We start from the raw sequence: 20008 nt of genomic DNA, 5'->3' as shown, positions 1-20008 counted from the left end.
TTGGTGGGCCACAGAAGCTCTGCAATGCTTCTAAGATCCACAGCTACAGAGACAAACTGCACCACCCCTTTCCCAAGGTCTAATGCTTTGGACTCCAGTGAGCATGCTCAGAACATTCATACAGCCAGAAACATTTTAAAGAACCAGTGAGCCAATGTTATTGGTCTCTCCCTGAAGGACTTAACAGGTGATCACACTTAGAATTGGATTAACTGCAACAGGCTTAGTGATCACTAACCCATGTGGCTATAGAACCCAAGAAACTGGGAATGGTGGCATTTGAGCAGCATGAGCTCTTGCCTTCCAGAGGACTATGAAATTCTTTGTGAGAACATGAAATCTCTCTTTTCACTGCTGGATTTTATTTCGGGATCACAGGTAAATTTGGAACTACAAGTTGTACTGCGAAGATCCAGCTAATCCTCAGTTTGGGCATGCTAACATTTAGCATAGATCATGCACTTACGGGACAAGTGATATGAATTTAATCACCTCATTTGCTCTCTGCCCACTAAACCATTTCTCCCCAGGTTTCTTCTAACACACTAACTCCTTCAGCAGTAGCAAACAGCCACCAATCAGCCTGCCAATAATTTTTTCCCCCTTTCTCCTTTCTTTAGTACCCCCCAAAAGTGGAGTTTTCCTGCCAAAGTAACTCCTACTGAAGCTCTGGAATGGGGAGATTCAGTCTTGGGTAAGCGCCAGCTTCTTCTTAAAACTGAAGTTAATCAAAAGAGCTGAACCACCTGCAATAAAGACTATCACCTACTATTGGCATCCATGGAAGTAGTGAAAGATGATCAAGGTCAAGTGTATTATATGCACTGTTTTAGGGCTTGAGCAATCAGCAACTTGTGTGTATTATTTCACCTTTAAGTTCAATTACTGTACTATGTATTTTTGATCACTAGTGATCACTTTGCCAATATAGAAATTCTGTATTTTCTCTCTGCCACTTGACCAAGGACTGCCAGTACAAGCAGTCTCCAAAGCAAAGCTACCGATTTTCCTGAGGTTCTAATTCTAAGTCTTGAGTGAACACTTTTAAATGACCTCTGACCCAAGACACAAGAACCCAAGTAGATCAGGCCACAGCTAGTCAGACAGGTACTTTTTCTTAAATAAAAACTTAAGAGTTAAGCCTGCAACAGATTCTTTATGCACAGATGTTTATATTTATCTAAGAAATCTTCAGGAAGACTACCTCCTGCCACCCCCTCAAAGTTACTACAATGAAACTTCCTAGAATTTACTAAAAAAAGTAATGAGAGAGAAACTGGTCTTTCAGTAGAACAGTTATATTTGCATCTCAGTACTAACTGATCTGACCAAAAATAAATAAATAAACAAATAAAAATCACTCAAGTCAAGATTGTCCATTACATTTACTGCCCCAACTGCTTAACTAACCATCTATTAAAAACTGGAGCTCAAACATACAAAATCAACTTGCTATCATACATCTTTTAAATTAACCTGCAATAAGAAAAGAAAGTCATGAAACACAATCAAGTGCACCAATACTGTGGAAGGTGCTAAAATTGCACAGTTCCTGTTCTTCCGGGCTGCAAAATACATCTCCCATAAGGAAACAGATCGTGTAGAGTTTCAATTCTCTGTTTCTAACTAGACACTGTAAGTAGAGAGAATATATTAAGAGCACACAGTATTGCTGGGTAGCAGGGCATATTATTGCAGGAGCAGTAAGAGAACCAGACTATTTCTGGACAGCTGCATATAGCAGTTAATTCGTACCACCCAAAAGGCGTCTGGCATTTTACAAATGGCAAAGACAGACATGGTGTCTGATCCAATTTATTTTTTAAATGAAACACAATGCATCGGTGTGCAGACACTAGGGGTAGATGAGAGATGAGAAGGAAGGACAACTATTTGAGCATGTGCCCTGAGATTCGATAATTACTTTCAAAGTAACTACAACACAGAAAATAAATCTAAGATACATAATAATTTATTGTAGGCAGTGCATCAGGAATGAGATTAACTGAGCAGCTGGGCATTCGGTGAGCCTCCACAGCTATTTGAAATTTTCTATTCAACTGTTCGTACTAGGACACAGCATGTATTCTACTAGGATAGGCAACAGATTAATCTATTGTAACATCAGCAGAGACCAACAGTGAATGCTTCAAAGGCAGGCAAAAAAGGGGCTGGGGGGAAGGAGCCCCAAGCCACAAATTTTGGCTCTGGGCTCTGAAGAGCACAAATTCCGATGCGTTTGGAATCTGCAGGTGTTGATTTGGGTCCCTTTTTAGAAAAGGAAAGGATGTCATACAAGGTGGAGTGTGTGTACCTCACATCCAATAGCTTGCAGGAAGGCGTTTCCTTTCACATTTACATACTATAGGGACTGGCACCATAAAGAAAAAAAGCTACGGCCCTACCTTGGAGTAATTGTCTGAACCAACAAGCATAGTGAAGTTCATTCAGGATACCCTTACGCTGCAATCAGAGGTGTGGCTGCATGCAGCAAATGTACCCACAGCCAAGCTAGCTTAGATACCGCTAGCTTGAGTGATAGTACCAGTGGAGCTGCAGCAGCATAGGCTAGCCCTTACATCCCTTAGTGGCAGGTACGAATAATGGGGCACTTCAAGGTTAGCTATCTTTGGGGAGGAAGAGCATATGCTATCCTGAAGCACAAGGCAGGAGTGGATATTCTGCAAACTGCCATAAAGTGAGCGACTTTATTTTGCACATTGCAGAACCAGGAACCTGCTTTGTGGATATTCTCTAAAACAAAAGAATTGTTTGTTCATATTCTCTAGGAACAGGCAGAAAAAGGACAAGGGGCAATTTTAACAACCTGAATGAAGGAGATGTTGGAGAGGTTTACGTTTTGTTACCAGGATTCTGTTTGCGCAATGCCCTGAAATCGATCTAGGCCACTGTATAAACAAATCAATAACAAACATTGGAACTCTTGGCAGAGGGACTTCAAGTAGCAAACAAAGTCCATTAACCCTCGAAACTGCGGGATGTGGAGTCTGAATCCAGTGATGCCCAGGAGACGTATATGGAGCTGTACAGTGGGGAAACTTCCTTCTCAACTCCCTGACAGTGAGCTTAAATATTGGGACAAACATGCAGTAGGAAGACCACAGATTTATTACTATGCTATTGATGAAACTGGACAGAAATCTTGCATTGGGCAGGGGTAGCAGCTGGTGCCAGCCACAGCAGAAGCATTAGTAGTTGTCTAAGTGACGAATTCAGGGAACAGCTACCACACTGTTTCACCTGACACAGGAGATCCACTAGATTCACTTTAGGGGCTGGTTTTGATCAGTATCTGGGTCATGTGACTAGAAATGATGCATTAAAATTGCCAGGGAGTTGGACGGTGGGGTCAGCACAAAAACAAAAAATTTGGCCCCAACATAAGCAGTAGCAGCTCTCACTGACTGAATTGGGAATTGTACTCTCTGATACTAGGCCTGAATTTGGTCCAGAGTATCTCTGCCAGATGATAATAGTTTGTATTACCATAGTGCCTAAGAGCTTAAGTCATGGACCAGGATCCCATTCTGCTAGGTGCTGTACAAACAGAACAGAAAGACTGCCCCTGTCCTAAAGGGTTTACAATCTCAGTATAAGCAAGAGAGAACAGATGGATACAGCTGGACAAATAGGGAACAATATTGGTTAACCCAATAGGCAGTGGTCTGAGCACACCAGCAGCCTAACCACTGTCAAATTTGGTTGTTTTTTTGTTTGGTTTTTTTAGAGGACTCACACCAAAGGAGAGTTAAAAGGTAGAGATATAAAGGATCCAACTCATGTAAAGCAATGGAATTTAATTGGAGTTACATCAGGGTAAAATTAGTTTCAGTGAGAGTAGGAGAAAGATGAGATGATGTCCTCGGTATTTTATCTGCCAGGAAGTCTGTGCTCTTTGGCATCTAGTGTCCTTGTTCAAACCATATTCTGCTGGACATGCAACGTGTGAATTACAAATAAAAACAAGGATAATGTGTCCGAAGTTAAAGCAAGCATCTCCCTAGATGCTTCACCTGATAAATAAACACCATTCACGAATGTTATAAAATTATATTCACTTGCCTCACATTGTCATTTCTTACCCATCTCATGCCATAAGTACACAATATTCATTCCACACACACTTGCAGTCATCTACTTGACCTTCATCCTACTGCTATCATCCCAGTAACACCCGCCTGCCAAACAAAATCCTACAAGAACCAGGAGGAGGCCTCAAAGAGCCCAGATTCAGCTGCTTGTGAGCTAAAGCAGAAAGCAAGGTCTGAAGCCAGTGATTCCTAGCTGAGAACACCCAGGGCAGGGCCAGCTCGCCACACTTAAGCCACAGGCCTATTAGCTTGAGTAACTCAATCAATCTCTATGTCACTGGGGAAAGAGACAGCCACTCAGGTCACAAGCCATTACCACTATGGTAATACATTTAAGAGGTTATAGGCAGAAGCTGGGACTGGGCAACAGGGGATGGATCACTTGATAATTACCCTGTTCAGTTCATTGCCTTTGAAATTCTGGCACTGGTCACTGCCAGAAGACAGGACACTGGGCTAGATGAAGCATTGGTCTGACTGAATCTGGCCGTTCTTAAGTCAAAATGAAGACCTTAAATTCTGCCCAGAAGTCAGATAGCCAGTGCAGACCATGGAACACAGGTAAGATTCATTCGGTGAAGCACCATTTACCAATCAAACAGCCCCATTCTACAGCTGCTGCAATTTCTGAACAATGTGAAGATGCAGCCCCATGTCACACTCACAATATGGTAAATCCAACCTGAAGGACTCACGGGGATGGATAATGACAGGTGTCTGCATCCTAAAGAAAAGACTGAAATTATTGCCGAGCACAGATCCTAAGATACATTCTTGGCAGTTGCTGGTATCTGAGCACCCAGAAGCAGGGATCAAGCAGTAACCTAAATTGTGAACCTTGGAAGTTAGCAGCAAACAATCCCTATAACCAGAGTGGTTTTCCCCACCAGCCTGAGTTTAGTCTCAGTCCTAAAACAATCTAGGTTCTAAATCTGATCCAAGCCCTGATTCTTCCCAAGTCTCCCGAGTAAGTCTGTCCACCAGTAGGGCTGGAAGAGATGGAAACATAAGTCTGTGTGTCATCAGCACACTGAAGATGCTATACTCCAAACCTCTTTGCTAATCCCTTAGCAGTCCCAAATACTTGGACTTGAACACAACTGTATTGAACCATGCGGAATGCTGTGTAAACTCTCCAGTACCACCTTCCTGGATTTCTCAGCAACGAAGGAGTTGAGCCACTCAAGGGGAACCCTATCAACTCCTGTGAGGGTCTACAGGTACATTAATGACAGCAAAGGCAGCTGAGAGGCAGTCTTTTAGATCTTCCTTCAATCACGACTAGGAGGTGATCAGCCACCAACACAACCAGAGTGGTTTCGATACCATGTAAAGGCCTAAATCCAAATGGACTGGAATCAAAGATACACAAGGAGTCGAGATATAATTGGACTTGCTTTACAAAAGACTTCATGGTAGTCTTCAAGACAAGGCAGTAGTAAGAGGTGAGACTTTACCCAGGTCAGTATTTAGTATCCAATACGATTTAAAGATTTACTACTGTAACTGGGGTGTAAGGTACCCAGGAGTTTTCACATTCTCACTACATAAAGAACATAAGTAGAAGAAAACACTTTCAAGAGAACCCTTGTGAAGTACAACTGATGCAGTTTCTTCAATGTAGGGAACGGAACTGTGCCACTACAAATTAATAATAAATTCCATACAAATGAAAGGCTTAGACTTGCATGTTCCCTGGTTCAGAACTTTGTCATCTGGAGAACAACTCAAGGACCAAACATTCAGGTTGGCCAAAACATTAAACAACCCTCCCATCCCGCCAAAAAAAATTTCAAAATGAATGCAAAACTAAAGGACACTGGGATGAAAGAAGTTACTGCGTTTAAAAAATAAATAAATTTTTAAAAGTCCATATCACTTAGCCAAAATACATTGAACCATTTTAAGACGACAGACTTAATTACAAAAATGCTAAATTCCTCCATATAGATAAAAATAGTGTGTGTTTCACACTTCAAAAATGGATTCAGATCTGACATTAACATAGTATGGAATTCAGGGCCTTGGAAATCCTCCAGTAAACAAGGTATTTAATTAACACATTTTAAATTATTTTGTCCTATTTTTGACGCACAGTACGTCTAAATCATTTTGCATCAGTCTCAAGTCACTCCGTGACGTCTCTGCAGTCTTAGCTCTCAGTGTTAATTCAGGCCAGTGGGAAAGAGATAGCAGGATGTGGTTAATCGGCTGCATTCCTCATGAAAATTTAAAGCAGCCTGCATCTATTCTGTACAGCCAGCGTCAGCTTTGCAGGGGCATAATGGACTGCCACAACAAACCCTATTATAATACAGGATCCTAACAGGTATTGCTGCAGCTGCATTAGATCTTCTCCCAGAGAATATCAGCTAATGACCCTTCACCAAGCAATAGAAGTTTTCATTCTGACGGGTGTTTTCTTACTACACTAAGTTACCCCACTTCAGAGATCAACGTGCAATTAGGAGCCCATCGTTAGGCACATTAAATCATATTTATTCATGTGGCCATAAAGAACATATTACATTTTATTATGCAATTTTGAGAGTGCTACAGTTATATGAAGTAGGCTAACATGAATTACTCTTCTTTTGCTGTATTAAGTACCTTCATAACAGACAATATATGGTTTGTATTAATTATGGTTTTATTAACACAGCTTTTTAAAAAAATCATCCATCTCAAAGCACTTTATGTCAGACGTGGAAATATCACTATCCTTTTACACTGGGTGAATGAGGCACAGGAGTTAAAGGAGCTGGACAAAAACACAGAAAACAGAAAGGTAAATAATTTATTTAACATGTGTTCCTAAGCCAATTTTCATGTTTTTATGTATTTTGTGATAGAAACTTACTTTTCAAAAATCAGATTTTTGAAAAGAAAATTGGGTATCCAAAATCCCATTTGTTTACACTATAACCTTCAGCAGCTCTGCTTTTAAAAAGTCACTTTGCACATTAACGTTTATGAAAGCACAGAAGTCCCGTTTTAGTCTAGCATTTTGTTCAGTGATTAAACCCAGACTACCAGGATAATAAACTCACCTATCATAATACCGTACTCATAATTAAAGCTTATGTCCACTCTTTACGGAAGCTGGTACATAGCTCAAGGCAGATGACGTGTAAAGTATCAACTCTGATTAACCGATATGTAACAAATAAAAAGTTCCTCAATATACAGTTGGCTATCAGTTTCTCTTATCTAAAGATATCCTGGTGTCAATTCCACATTTAAATCTGACTGCTTCTTTAAAACATACGTGTACCTCTGTGGTGAAATTCTTGTCTCATTGATATCCTTGGGAATTTTGCCATGGACTTCTGTGGAGTCACAATGTCATGCCTGGAATTTGTGTGTGTTTTGATTTTTGTATCGAACCCCATCCACATTAAAAGTAACAGAAAAAGATGAGATTCTAGCAACTTCCATACATTTAAAAAACAAAAGCGCAAAATTATATGGATTCTCCCCTTCCACAGAGCGTCAGTCATTTCACTAACTATGGTGCTCAGAGTATGGGCTTACACTCACTGACGTAGATGATGCTAGCACAGATATTTATTTTACTCTAAGATGTAAATCAGTCAGTCACTATGGAGCGGCACATAAGATTCCTGCGATCTGTGTGTCTGGTAGACAGTTTTCCTGCTCCGTTGCCTATAGGGATTTGGGGGTAGACTGTGCTTTCAAGGCACAGCCCAGAGTAAGGGATTCTGCAGAATGCCTTGCACCACGTGGAAAAACAGGAAGCAGTGGGAGGCAAAATACCTCCTTGTGCACAATGGGGGCACACTTACTACTATTCCCCTTTATAGGGTGGGCCTTACTCCCACTTGGGCAAATGAAGAGGATGGAAGCTGAACAATGGAGCCCCCATCTCCTGTCAATTCTGGGGCACGGTCTTCTCTAGGGAAGTAGTGAGGTGGCTTTTCCGAGCACAAGAATCTCACTTCTTCCTGATCCCTAGGCATCATGCCCAGCAATCCTCATGCCTCTCACAACTGCGCATGTGTGTGAGGGCCAAGCAGAATCTGCCCCCTTAAAGTGTTATGTTATCTAATAACTGACCGTCAGGTACCTTTGCCAGCTTCTTTCTATTGGAGCCTCTGCTATAACTTCGGGCGCCATCAAAAAATAAGAAACTGCCCCTTCTCTCATGTAAGGCGGCGGCTACAAAATAATGAATCTATAGCATCTTCCTAATACTACTGCTGTGATTCTGGCAATCCCACATAACAAACAGGGCATTAAATATTTCCAGTAGTGGTCAAATTTAGAAGAAACAAGCCAAATATGTTGCTATAATTAAACGCCAAAAGGTGGTATAAAACATTACACATACCCAGTGGGAGATTCGGAAATAAAGCTCTTTCACTGAGACTTTGAATGCATCATCATTTCCTTGTTAATTCAAGTGTATTCTGAATAGAAGAATATTTCACATTACAGTCTACACTGATCAGCTAGGTGTACATTGAAACTACACTATAGCATTTAGCAAGAAATTCAGTAAGTTTCTTCATCACAAATGTTTGATTGGAAAATAAATTATTCTTTGTTCATTTTAATAGCTTCTGTATTAGGGGGAAGAGTCAGAAAATTAGAGCCTGAATCAAAATTCAGACACCTTCTTTAATGTCCTTCCTCCTCACGGCCAAAACACATAAATGCTGTACTCAAATCGCATCCTATTTACTTTTTGCAGAACTCCAATAATGGCATTTTTACCATTCTTTTTGTTTAACAATGCTAACACCACTGTAAGTGATAATGTAGTAACGATAAACAAAAATACCTATACAAAACTTAAAAGGAGGACTAGTGGCACCTTAGAGACTAACCAATTTATTTGAGCATAAGCTTTTGTGAGCTACAGCTCACTTCATCGGATGCGGGATACCCCAAGCGTACACAGTTTGCTTTAAATCTACCAAAGTATTGTTAAAATAAATCTTAAAATGGAGTTGACACACAAAAATGCCAGCAATACACCATGCTCTGAAAATATTCTATTGTAACCAACTTCAATTGGATTTACTGGTTTACAGTTTGCTTACTGGCCAGAAAGAGTTACTAACCTTCATACTGTAATAAAAAGAAAATTAAGAAGGAGTTGCATGCGGTAGATAAAGCAGAATAAGTATGCAAATACTGAATTTTACTTTGATGTCGCATTATTTCATATATTTTCAATCATTTTGAATGTTCTTTTAACAAGGCATTTCACGCTACACTACTCTATCTCAACTTACCCAACACGTGTGAAACTAAGTCTGTTCTTGTTACAGTTTTTCTCGGTAATTAGCAAGCTACATAGTCTCCGGCAGCAAGCTACTAACAAGCTCCTACAGTTTCTAATCTAACAAGGAACCCAAAGCTACTAACAGCCGTCAAAACATTTGAGCAAAAAAGGATTACAATGGCTAGTTGCAAGAGACTGGAAACTCACCCGTATTCCAGATTGAGAAGATCTTTTGTCATGGACTTTGATTCAGTGTTTAAAACAATTATTGAACAGAAATTAACTTGTTCTAAATGGAAGTCTGGTTTGAAATATTATTTTAAGAGGGAATCTTCAAATACGTGAAAGACATTTTCAAACAAAAAATGTGTTGATTTTGCAACTAACGCTTGCATCTGAGAACAAATTAAAAACTTCTCATTCTTCTCTGGTACTGGGACACTGAGTTAAAGCTAAAAATGAAACCAGACCCTGCAGCTTATTTGTGAAGTTTAGTTGCCATGAACATCAGTAACCGTGTCACTATTAAATAGACTATGTTTAGACAAGTATGAGAGCCAGTGAACTCAAACAAAGTCACACTCACTTACCTTGAGGACTTCCATTGGCACCTGGGTAGGAGGGGGCAGGTTACAGGGGACGCTGACGTTGATGGCTGGTGTCTGACTGAGTGGTACTCTCTGCTGCATGAACTGGGCTGCTTGCTGCTTCTGTTGTTGCTCTCGACGCTCTTGCTCCTGCATCTGCTCACGCATGAGCTGCTGTCGTAACAAAATCCGTGATGTCATACTGGAGGAGCTTAGGGGAGGCTTGGAAGCTCCAGGATGCTCGGAACTGCTGTGGGGAGACCAAAACCACAGACATCTCAGTTTCCCTGGTTAGAATAATTATTTCCTGCGATTGCAGAGTTACGTTAAGTGTGAAACAAAGTGGCTCTCACACATAAGAGAATAAGTAATGATACGCTGCCCAGGGTAAATTGGAATTTGGAGCTGATCTACTTTAGGTCCTTAGAAGCCAAATTAACCTGATTACATCTAGCCATTATTTTCAATGTCGATCTCTAGCAGCAAAGAGGGAACTTTTAAGTTTTATAAGTCTAATGCTCATTAACATCCAATAGAATTACAGTGCTGCTACAACAGGGCTCAACGGGATGCTGTATTTCTTCCATACTCCCATTTACAGTGGCAATGCTTTTATTAATTAAAAATCAAAAGAATGTATTTAGCATCTTAAGTTTAACAGAACTTTACACAACTCTTTATGTAGGCATTGGGGGTCAGGGAGGATTCCCAGAACCACTGAGGTTGAATCCTGCGGGTAGAGTTCTACCACACGTTCCCGAGAGCACATGGAAACCCCTCCACGCTAACTTGGTGTTCAAGGGTGGTTTGGGGCAGTGGCCCCTTGCACCACATTAGAGTTCTAGTAGATTTGCTAGTAGCACTCTCTTCAGCTGCGAACACCACTTGTGACAGTATCAACTCACTCTGAGGGCACTAGCAGGCCTGAAGTGAGGAGTGAGATGTGGGTGCAGGCAGGGCAACCAACAGCAACAGCTTGTAAAGGATCCATGCTCTGAGGGGAAGTGAAGGGTATATGGGAGTAGCTGCGACGGGCCCTCTGCAATGCAGGTTTTCCACGGATGGAATGATCTGGCCCGTTCTTTGCTCACAACAGAATGATGAATACAAATCCCATATTTTACATATATAATGACAGGAAAAGCAGACAGAGAGAAAGAGAAAGAAAAAAAGTAACTGGAAAAGTTGAAGACAAGATATTTGAAGAGGACACAATATTTGTTTTTTCCTTAACAAGTGACACAATCAAAAGTGTAAAAGGCAGACTCAGTGCAGGTTAATATTATCCAACCTGTTCATTTTATATCCCACCTACCAAGGACTATAATCAAACAGATACCTGACCAAGGACAACTTTGGGAGGATAAGAAAGTTTGTGGTTTCTAGTTCATTCCCATTTTGATCCATTTCACATATGCCACTTTTTTTTTTAAATAAATAGACACCAAAACATATTGCAAAATGTTTTTATTTGAGCTGATTTTTTCCAACTACTTTGCTGTATGATGGCATGCATATTTAGATTTGCTATAATTATTAGTCACACTTTATATTGAGATTCTATTTATAAATAAAAAACAACAAGGAGTTCGGTGGCACCTTCAAAAACTAACAGATTTATTTGGGCATAAGCTTTCGTGGGTAAAAAACCACTTCTTCAGATACCACCTATGCATTTGAAGAAGTGGTTTTTTACCCACGAAAGCTTATGCCCAAATAAATCTGTTAGTTTTTGAAGGTGCCACCGAACTCCTTGTTGTTTTTGTGGATATTTATGAATAGTTTACAAAGAGTTAATAAACGAATAATAGATGTTGTGTGTTTTACAGTAGTATATATAGTATGCGGTATGTAGATGACATCAGTAGAAGGTGTTTTAAGTGGATATATGCCACCTATTGACCTCTTGCATGCTATAGCAATCTACAATAGCCAATTAATCAGTCATTAAAAGCCCTTTAAAAATGGAACCTTAATAAAAAAATAACCATTATTGCTATGGTGTCTTCAATCTAAGAACCATACAAAATAATTTAAAATCACTGAGCAGCACTTCTATGCAAGGTAGGCAAGTGCATTTTGCAGACGGTTAAAAGTTACTCAGCAGTTAAGAACAGATAATATTACAGAAACAATGCATCCACACAAGACAGCAAAGTGCCCTTTAGGTATGTACACACACACACACACCCCTCCCCAGTACAGACATGGATTTGTTGCTTGAACCTGCACCTTTGCAGTTGATCGGTGTAGGATCAAACCCACAGCGTATGCAGAGTGCATACAGTAGGACGGGGATTTTCAAAAGCCATAACTTCTATTGAAGTCAGAAACAAAGAGCACTAACACCTGCTGTGTCTGACTTCTTATTAAGAACCAGATCCCAACACCTCCCAACAGAAATCTCAGCTGCAAAACACACTTTTCCTATTAGATTAAATGTTAATCAACCAGCATTAATCACACAAAAATTAAACGGTATTATGCCCATTACAATTTAAAATGTATGATGCTTATTTGCATCACTTGCTTTCAAATGACAGGAACTACATTAACACGTTAAAGTGCAGCCGTTCCAGTAAAGCAACACCATTGCATAGGTAAAGGGCCAGATTTTCAGAAGTGCTCAGCACCCAACATCTCCTATTGCGAAATGTGATCCTCCGGTGCTCAACACCCAATAGTTTCCATTGCTCTCAGGGGGAGCTGAGCTCTCCAGCAAATCTGGCAAGTGATGTTTAGAACCAGTATATTAAAATTAAATTGTTCACAGTAGGAATAACAAAGGAAAGGGGTAATTTTGTTTAAATAATAATATTAAACCCAGATTTTCCACAGCGCACAATTTTTTTTTTTATTTTTTTTTTTTAAGGAAAAAGTGGTGGGGGGGAAGAGACTGTGTTGCTATTTAAGGCCTGTCAGGTTGAAACATTCCCAGAGAGACTGATCCTTTTGATAAAACAAGAGAAAACCTTTGTGGTGAAACTAATGCAGCTGTGGAATAATCGTACTAATTAGCTGCTCAAGACAAGTCATTGACTGTGATACTCACAAAAAGAGCCTCTCAATTAACAGTGAAGTATTCTCACATCCTAAACCCATCACAGTGTTCTTTAACTTTGTTAAAGTTTGGAAGAGCTTTTAAAAGACATTCACACATTTCCAAACTGCAGAAAGGTTCTATTTAAATGGTTGCTTACTACAATAGCTACAGGTTAAGCTGAAATACCATTTCAGCCGCAAAAACCAAGGATCGATCCCACTCCTGTTCAAGTCAATGGACATTTTATTTAGGTTTATAGACATGCTAAAGAGGGTGCCCATCCATATGCTCTAGGCGTCCTTGGCAGACTTTACAAGTAGATACCATGTTTAGCCAATAGATATTCCACTCCAATCCCTCCTCAGAACAATTTACCCCTCCATTCTTCCCCATTTTCAAACGTCATGAGGTGGGAGGGAGGGGGTTAGATGAGCCTTGCAACCGTGCCCTGAAGTTCAGATGAAAGCCATTTTGAACCAAAAGAGGGGGAAGTGAATTTTGAAGCTGTAGGGCTTTTGCGAAGAATGGCCTGCCAGCAACCCCTCCTCATTTACACCAACGAGGCCGCAGCTCAAGGACCTCTGCTGCTCTCAGCTATGTCAGCATGCCATGTGGGGAGAGACTGTCTCTGTTTTGTCATTTATTTCAATGGGTGCAGGAGCAGGCCCACCGTCTTTAATGGCAATTCATTTGATAACTCTAACATTCCCCTGCCATGAGTGCAGAAGACTGGACTAGAAGACCTCTCAAGGTCTCTTCAAGTCCTATGATTCTATAATCCTATGATTCTACATTTTTTTTTTTTTTTTTTTTTTTTTTTTTTAAAGAACACAAAAGTTCATTCCTTCCTCAGAAATGATTTTGTTCAGGTAAAGTTAACCTGGCGGCAAACTCAGCCGATCTCTGACTAAGTCTGTTGATCTTATAGGTCTCTTCAACATTCTGGTCTGCTGAAAATACGGAGTTGTGTGTGTGACTGACTTGGCAATAGAAAATCCGAGAGTATATTCCTAACACAAATGCCATCAAGAAAAACAAAAGGAGCCTGATCTTTTTCACATCCAAAACATCAGATCTGGGGGGCCAGATGAGAGGGAAAGAACAAACCCTTGAGATTACAGAATGTTCTGTTCATCCTTAATACTAAGAAGAAGCCAGAAACAAATTTAGCAGCAAAAGAATTTAGTGAGCTAAGCAGATGTGTAGCTCAGTTTTTATTCGTGCACAAACTGGTTACATAATGGAGGTAGCCAATATAGTTTCGTTACTCCTAAAACTGACAGGATTCGGTTAGTGAGCATGCACCATAGTGCTCTCACTGGAATGGAAGCTGTGAAGTTGAGAAGCTTTCTGCTATGACTCCCTTTTCCAGTTGAGTAACTTGGCCCATATGACAGGTTTCAGAGTAGCAGCCGTGTTAGTCTGTATTCACAAAAAGAAATGGAGGACTTGTGGCACCTTAGAGACTAACAAATTTATTTGAGCATAAGCTTTCGTGAGTTACAGCTCACTTCATCGGATGCATTAGTGAGCTGTAGCTCATGAAAGCTTATGCTCAAATAAATTTGTTAGTCTCTAAGGTGCCACAAGTCCTCCTTTTCTTTTGGCCTAAATGAAACTTATATGAGAAAAATATTCCACATTGGATCTACTACTTTCTTTAGTACAAACTTACCCTCCTCACATTTTTACTACTGACAGCTATGTACTCAGATAAAGATACTAAAACTGGCCAAATCTAGAGTCTTCAGACTAGAAGCTCTGGCAGCAGCCTCTGTACTTCATTCGCTCTTTTGCAGGACTTCTATTACAATTACCTCCTCACCCTTCAGGGGTCAAGAAGAACTTCACCTGTATGATAGCAGAAGATTAATGATGTGGAGCCCGTGAAGGGAGAAGACTACATCATGGAGTCAGTTGCTCTTCCTTCTGCAAGGAGGAGGGGTCAGCGATAGATGCAGCTGGTGGGGGCTACACAGAGCTGCTCCATCTGTCCAGACACTAAGCACAGCTGCCCCTTGTCTTTATGGCATATGGCCTTGGCCCCTCTAGCCTGTCATGTGCAAGGGAGAAGGGGGAGAGGTACTTTTAAAAAGTGACAGTTGACATTCTCATTTGCCCCCTTTTTTTAAATCAGCACAAAGAGGCAAAGTTGGCCCTTTCCTAAACTGCTGCTCCTTCTCCAACAGGGATTCCCCTACATGAGCCAAAGGCAGTCAGGCAAGTGGCAAATGAGGCAGCTAGAGAAGAGAGATTATTTTTAATAGATGCATTGGATCCTCCTATTAACCCTTCCCTGAGTGCTCGCTAATAGTGGGTTAGGTTCAGTCGCTTTTTTGTTTTGTACAACACAATACATGGGGCCACCCGTGGTGGTTACAAGATCATTTGGGCTGCCATGCCCTCTGTGGGATGGACTGTCCAGTCCTAGCTCTTCTTCCATCAGACCCAGCTGTCCAAGCTAGAGGCCTGGACAAGACTGGATTGAGTGAAACTCAATTTGGACTGAATTCAAAGATTGTACATTCCCTGGCAAAGGATCAGCATGCCCCCTCAAGAAAATTCACAATCTAGGGCCTCTTTGGAAATCCCAGGTGGCAGGAATGGCCACTGTCAGTGACCAGGAACATTGCAACCTTCTCTTCTTGATATGCACTTTACCACAATTGCCACTTCCAACTGTGATTACCTCCCGGCTCCCGCCCCCATTGGGTCTACCCCAGAAGGTCAGCTACAGACTTCTGCTAGTGCAGAACATGGCAGCCCACATGGGAACTAGCCAAGACACCGGGGCAACACCCTTACTCTTGTGAAGAGTGTGTGTGATGGGATTGTTAACCACACAATGTTTGGGACCTCAGCTTTAAATCTCACCCAAACTGCATTTCTGTCAGCAGAACACCATGTCCAGGCATTGATTCAGACTAATTCAACTGGTCTACCTTTTCCAGATTTGGCTCTGGACAGATCATCAGGGAGGCGCATAATGCAGTTAGTGGCCACTAGGCTGCCCATACAACAGCATGAGACCTAACCTCTTGTCGACTCTTGTGTAACCAACGAATTGTTTAACTCTGCAGTAGGAAAGCTCTGTGACACAGTAAATTTTATTTTGATAAACAATGAGATTTAGGATCTTTCTGCAAATGCAGGAGGCGATTTCATTAAATTCCACCTACTGAAACTGACCAACCAACCCATCTTTTAAACTGATGAATCATTAAATTGGTTATCAATATTCTAACAAGTGTACTTCAGTCCGGAAGTAGTTCGGTCAGTTAGTAGTACAACAAATACATTCATGAGCACCAAATGCAACTCTGAAGAACCATAAAATGCCTGACACTTTATTTGCTATTTAGAGCCCCAGAGAAATTACTGACGACAGTTTTTTAATGAATACAGTCCAAATGGAGTTTTCTGTCTGTATGGATGGCTGGAAGATTTGAATGACTATACATGTTACCCATAATGTGGATGCAAAAAGAAAAGGAGTACTTGTGACACCTTAAAAACTAACAAATTTATTTCAGCATAAGCTTTTGTGATGCAGCCGATGAAGTGAGCTGTAGCTCACGAAAGCTTATGCTCAAATACATTTGTTAGTCTCTAAGGTGCCACAAGTACTCCTTTTCTTTTTGCGGATACAGACTAATACAGCTGCTACTCTGAAACCTCTCATAATGTAGATGGTCATTATTGTATCAAAAAAAGGACACTGGCCAGTTTTTTGTTTTGTTTTAAAATCACATTCTAAAAACCCAAATTTCTTTACCACGTTATTAACATCAGATTATTAAAACCAAACATTTTCAGAGCCTAATTTACCTTTCACTATTTACACAGCTGGTTTAGGTCTTTATGTGTGTCTCAGCTCAAACAAAAACAAAAATAGTACAGACTGACTAGCTAGAAACTGTCTAATTTGACTTGCAGGTTCTTAAGTGCCAACAGCATTTTGAATGGTCTTGGTTGCAAACACTAATTTAGGTTGGATTCTTTTGTTTGTTTAAAACATTTCCAAAGAAACTTCTAATAAAGAGTTATGAAAATATTCCTGTAGACCTTAGATTTTACAAAAAAACCTAAATTATGGGCCAAGTTTTACTCAACCATGTCTCTTCAATCTAAAGTTTTTTATTAAGACCCACAGTAATTATGTTTAAAATAAATATGGACCAACACTCTTATTGTTTCCATTTATACAGCACCTAGCACAAGGTGGTCCTGGTCCATGACTAGGGCTCCTCAGCCCTACAGTAATACAAATAAATAAATAAATAAATAAATAAATAAATCTAAATTCTTGAAAAATAAAAGGTCCTCATTTTCAGTTAGTATTCCGTGTTTATGTGACATAAAACCTCCTATGTCTTTTGTTTAGCGTGGCACACAACTGATAACCCAAAGCATTTACACTGCAATCCAAACGTTCAATATATGTATGTCACAACAAGGCGGGAGATATTCACAGTATTCTTGAGGACATGGTCAAGAAATGCAAGGATGTCCTTCACAGATGTAACAGCCATTCAACAGTTTTGATGGTATAGGAGATCCAAGCTGCAGCCATCACCTCTGGATGACTTGTGGAAAATGGGAGTAATCAACTAAAGTCTCAAAACAATCTTTATTTTTATGTAGTGAATGTGGTAAAAGTGATACCTTAATGTAACACCTTTGTTTTCCAGTTTGTCCCACAATTTTTGATTAGCGAGAAAAGTGACAAGCCCAAACTTTCTTCACTGTTCCTTTTTTCATTTGTTTTGCTGATCCTATGAACTGTCTGAAGCAGAGTTGTATGAAACTCAATGGTTAAAATTCACAGGGATGCTGTAATTTTTCCTTCATACTTGTTTCACACACTAATACTTACATTTAGCTCTGGATTTATCCCCCCGCACCCAAGTTTTTCCCCTTTTCCAGGTTGAAATGCTCGGTTGTTTGGGTGGAAGCCACCCACACCATATCAGTCTTGGCTGGTTCAGAGCTCAAAACAGGTCCACCACTTTCCTTGAACCACTAGGCAAAACAGGTATAGAGTTCTGAGTTTGTAATTGAACTCAAAGCCAAGCAAGCAGAGGGTTTTGTGTCAAAAGAGCTAGAGTGCATAAGTTTGGAAGGACTCCTCCTTGCCCCTGCAAGGGGGTTCCAAAGAGGATAGATCTAGACTGTTCTCAGTGGTACCAGATGACAGAAGAGGAGTAATGGTCTCAAGTTGCAGTGGGGGAAGTTTAGGTTGGATATTCTGAAAAACTATTTCACTAGGAGGGTGGTGAAGCACTGGAATGCGTTACCTAGAGAGATGGTGGAATCTCCATCCTTAGAGGTTTTTAAGGTCAGGTCTGACAAAGCCCTGACTGGGATGATTTAGTTGGGGATTAGTCCTGCTTTGAGCAGCAGGTTGAACTAGATGACCTCCTGAGGTCCCTTCCAACCCTGATATTCTATGATTCTACGATGATATTTACAATATCCCTTCCTATTTAAAGTTTGGATCAACATGGCTTAACATGTTCTAAGCCAAGGAATTAGAAAACAACCTATTCTTGCTGTAGTGTCCAAGAACTGGATGTATTTGGAATGCAGGGGATAAAATCATTATTCTGCACAATACTCTGTTCTGCAATAGCTCCAGACTGGCTGGCTAATTTGGGGGTAGTTCTTGAGCTTCCAGAGTTCCACAGTACTTCAAATAAGCATCTGATTGACAGAAACAAAGAAATATGAACCTTAAGAGATCTACATAGAAAAGATGCAATGACAAGGCCACAAAATGAGCAGATTAGTATATTTCCGTCCTGAAATGTTACTCCACACTCTTCCGGATAAAAGAAGGGATAGAGCTTTAAATGAAGGTATTAAAAATGCTAAAATGTGATCCCTGCCACATTATTCTACCAAGGGAGAAGACTACTGCAGAGGGCAACAGCTCAGAAAATAAGCATAGGTTACTAGACTTACCATTATCCTATTTGGGGATACAGATCAGACAAAATTTGCTTACCAGGAGTTATTACTCCTTTATAAGCCTGGACAACGATGATAGGGCTTTCAAGAACCCCAAGTGTCTGAGAAAATCTTACTAAAGCTTAACTATTTAAGTGGAGTGAGAACACACAAAAAGTGAGGCCACTTGCCACCATATGTGTCTGTGATGACTTAAAGCAGTACAGCATTAAAGGTTTAGTCAGGAGATCAGCCTAGCCAAAACTTTTAATGCACAAAAAAAAAAAAATCAAGCCAACAGAAGCAACAGAGATGGTCAAGCACAAAGATTCAACATTCCAAGAAATCTACTGAGATGAGTGTCCTTATGAGGCCCAGAGGTAAGAGAGAATGCACAGTTAGAAAAACTTGCATTCAAAGTCTTGCATTTAGCCAGTCCACAGTGATTTATATAGAGAGTGACTTGTGTTCCTAGTCAGTACAGCACATAAGTGAATATTCACATTTAAATTGAGATCCAAAGTAGAAATAAGAAACATTCATTTTAATCTGGAAATTTTTATGTTATTTTTTTTGAGCCACAGGTGTTATCAGAAGAGAACTGATAAAACCTTTCCCATTCATGTGGCTCGGAGATTTCTGTTTTTGATTAATTAAAAACTTCAGCACCACAAATTAATTTATATTGATACAGGTTTCAGTCTCTCTACACAGAGGAAAAAAATCCAGAATTAAGATTTCAGACCGACTTTGCACTATTTAACTACACTCACATCAATGCCCTTTCCCTACTCTATTGGTAATAGTGAAACTTCTGATTGTGTCTTAAATGTTAGTGGATTTTTCTATTCACCATACCGAAGGATATCCCATAGAAAAAAAAAATAAGGAAGCACATTACAAAAGTTAAAATAAGGGAGAAAAGATGGAGTTAGGAGAGAGTGTACACAACAAATTACTACAGGTTCCCCCGTAGCACTTCATTCCTAAAACTTAATAATTGATTGTGGGTTACAGTGACACTTCACTCCGCAATTCTATTGGCTGCCATGGCTTAAAGTACCAA

The 20008-nt window shown here is 40.2% G+C and overlaps 1 protein-coding gene across 8 annotated transcripts in view; it reads right to left on the bottom strand.

Moving 5' to 3' along the window:
• Positions 1 to 20008, bottom strand: part of MITF (melanocyte inducing transcription factor) — a 162339-nt gene that overhangs the window by 52546 nt on the left and 89785 nt on the right. For all 8 annotated transcript variants that reach the window (XM_037905748.2, XM_037905749.2, XM_037905755.1 and 5 more), the window contains one exon: positions 9954 to 10200. In XM_037905748.2, coding sequence (XP_037761676.1) covers positions 9954 to 10200 — 247 coding nt within the window. The remainder of the gene's footprint in view (positions 1 to 9953; positions 10201 to 20008) is intronic.

This window comes from Chelonia mydas, chromosome 7, assembly GCF_015237465.2.
Source record: "Chelonia mydas isolate rCheMyd1 chromosome 7, rCheMyd1.pri.v2, whole genome shotgun sequence".
Classification (NCBI taxonomy): Eukaryota; Metazoa; Chordata; order Testudines; family Cheloniidae; genus Chelonia; species Chelonia mydas.
Note: the sequence above shows the minus strand (reverse complement) of the source record. Positions and strands in the feature narration are given on the sequence as shown.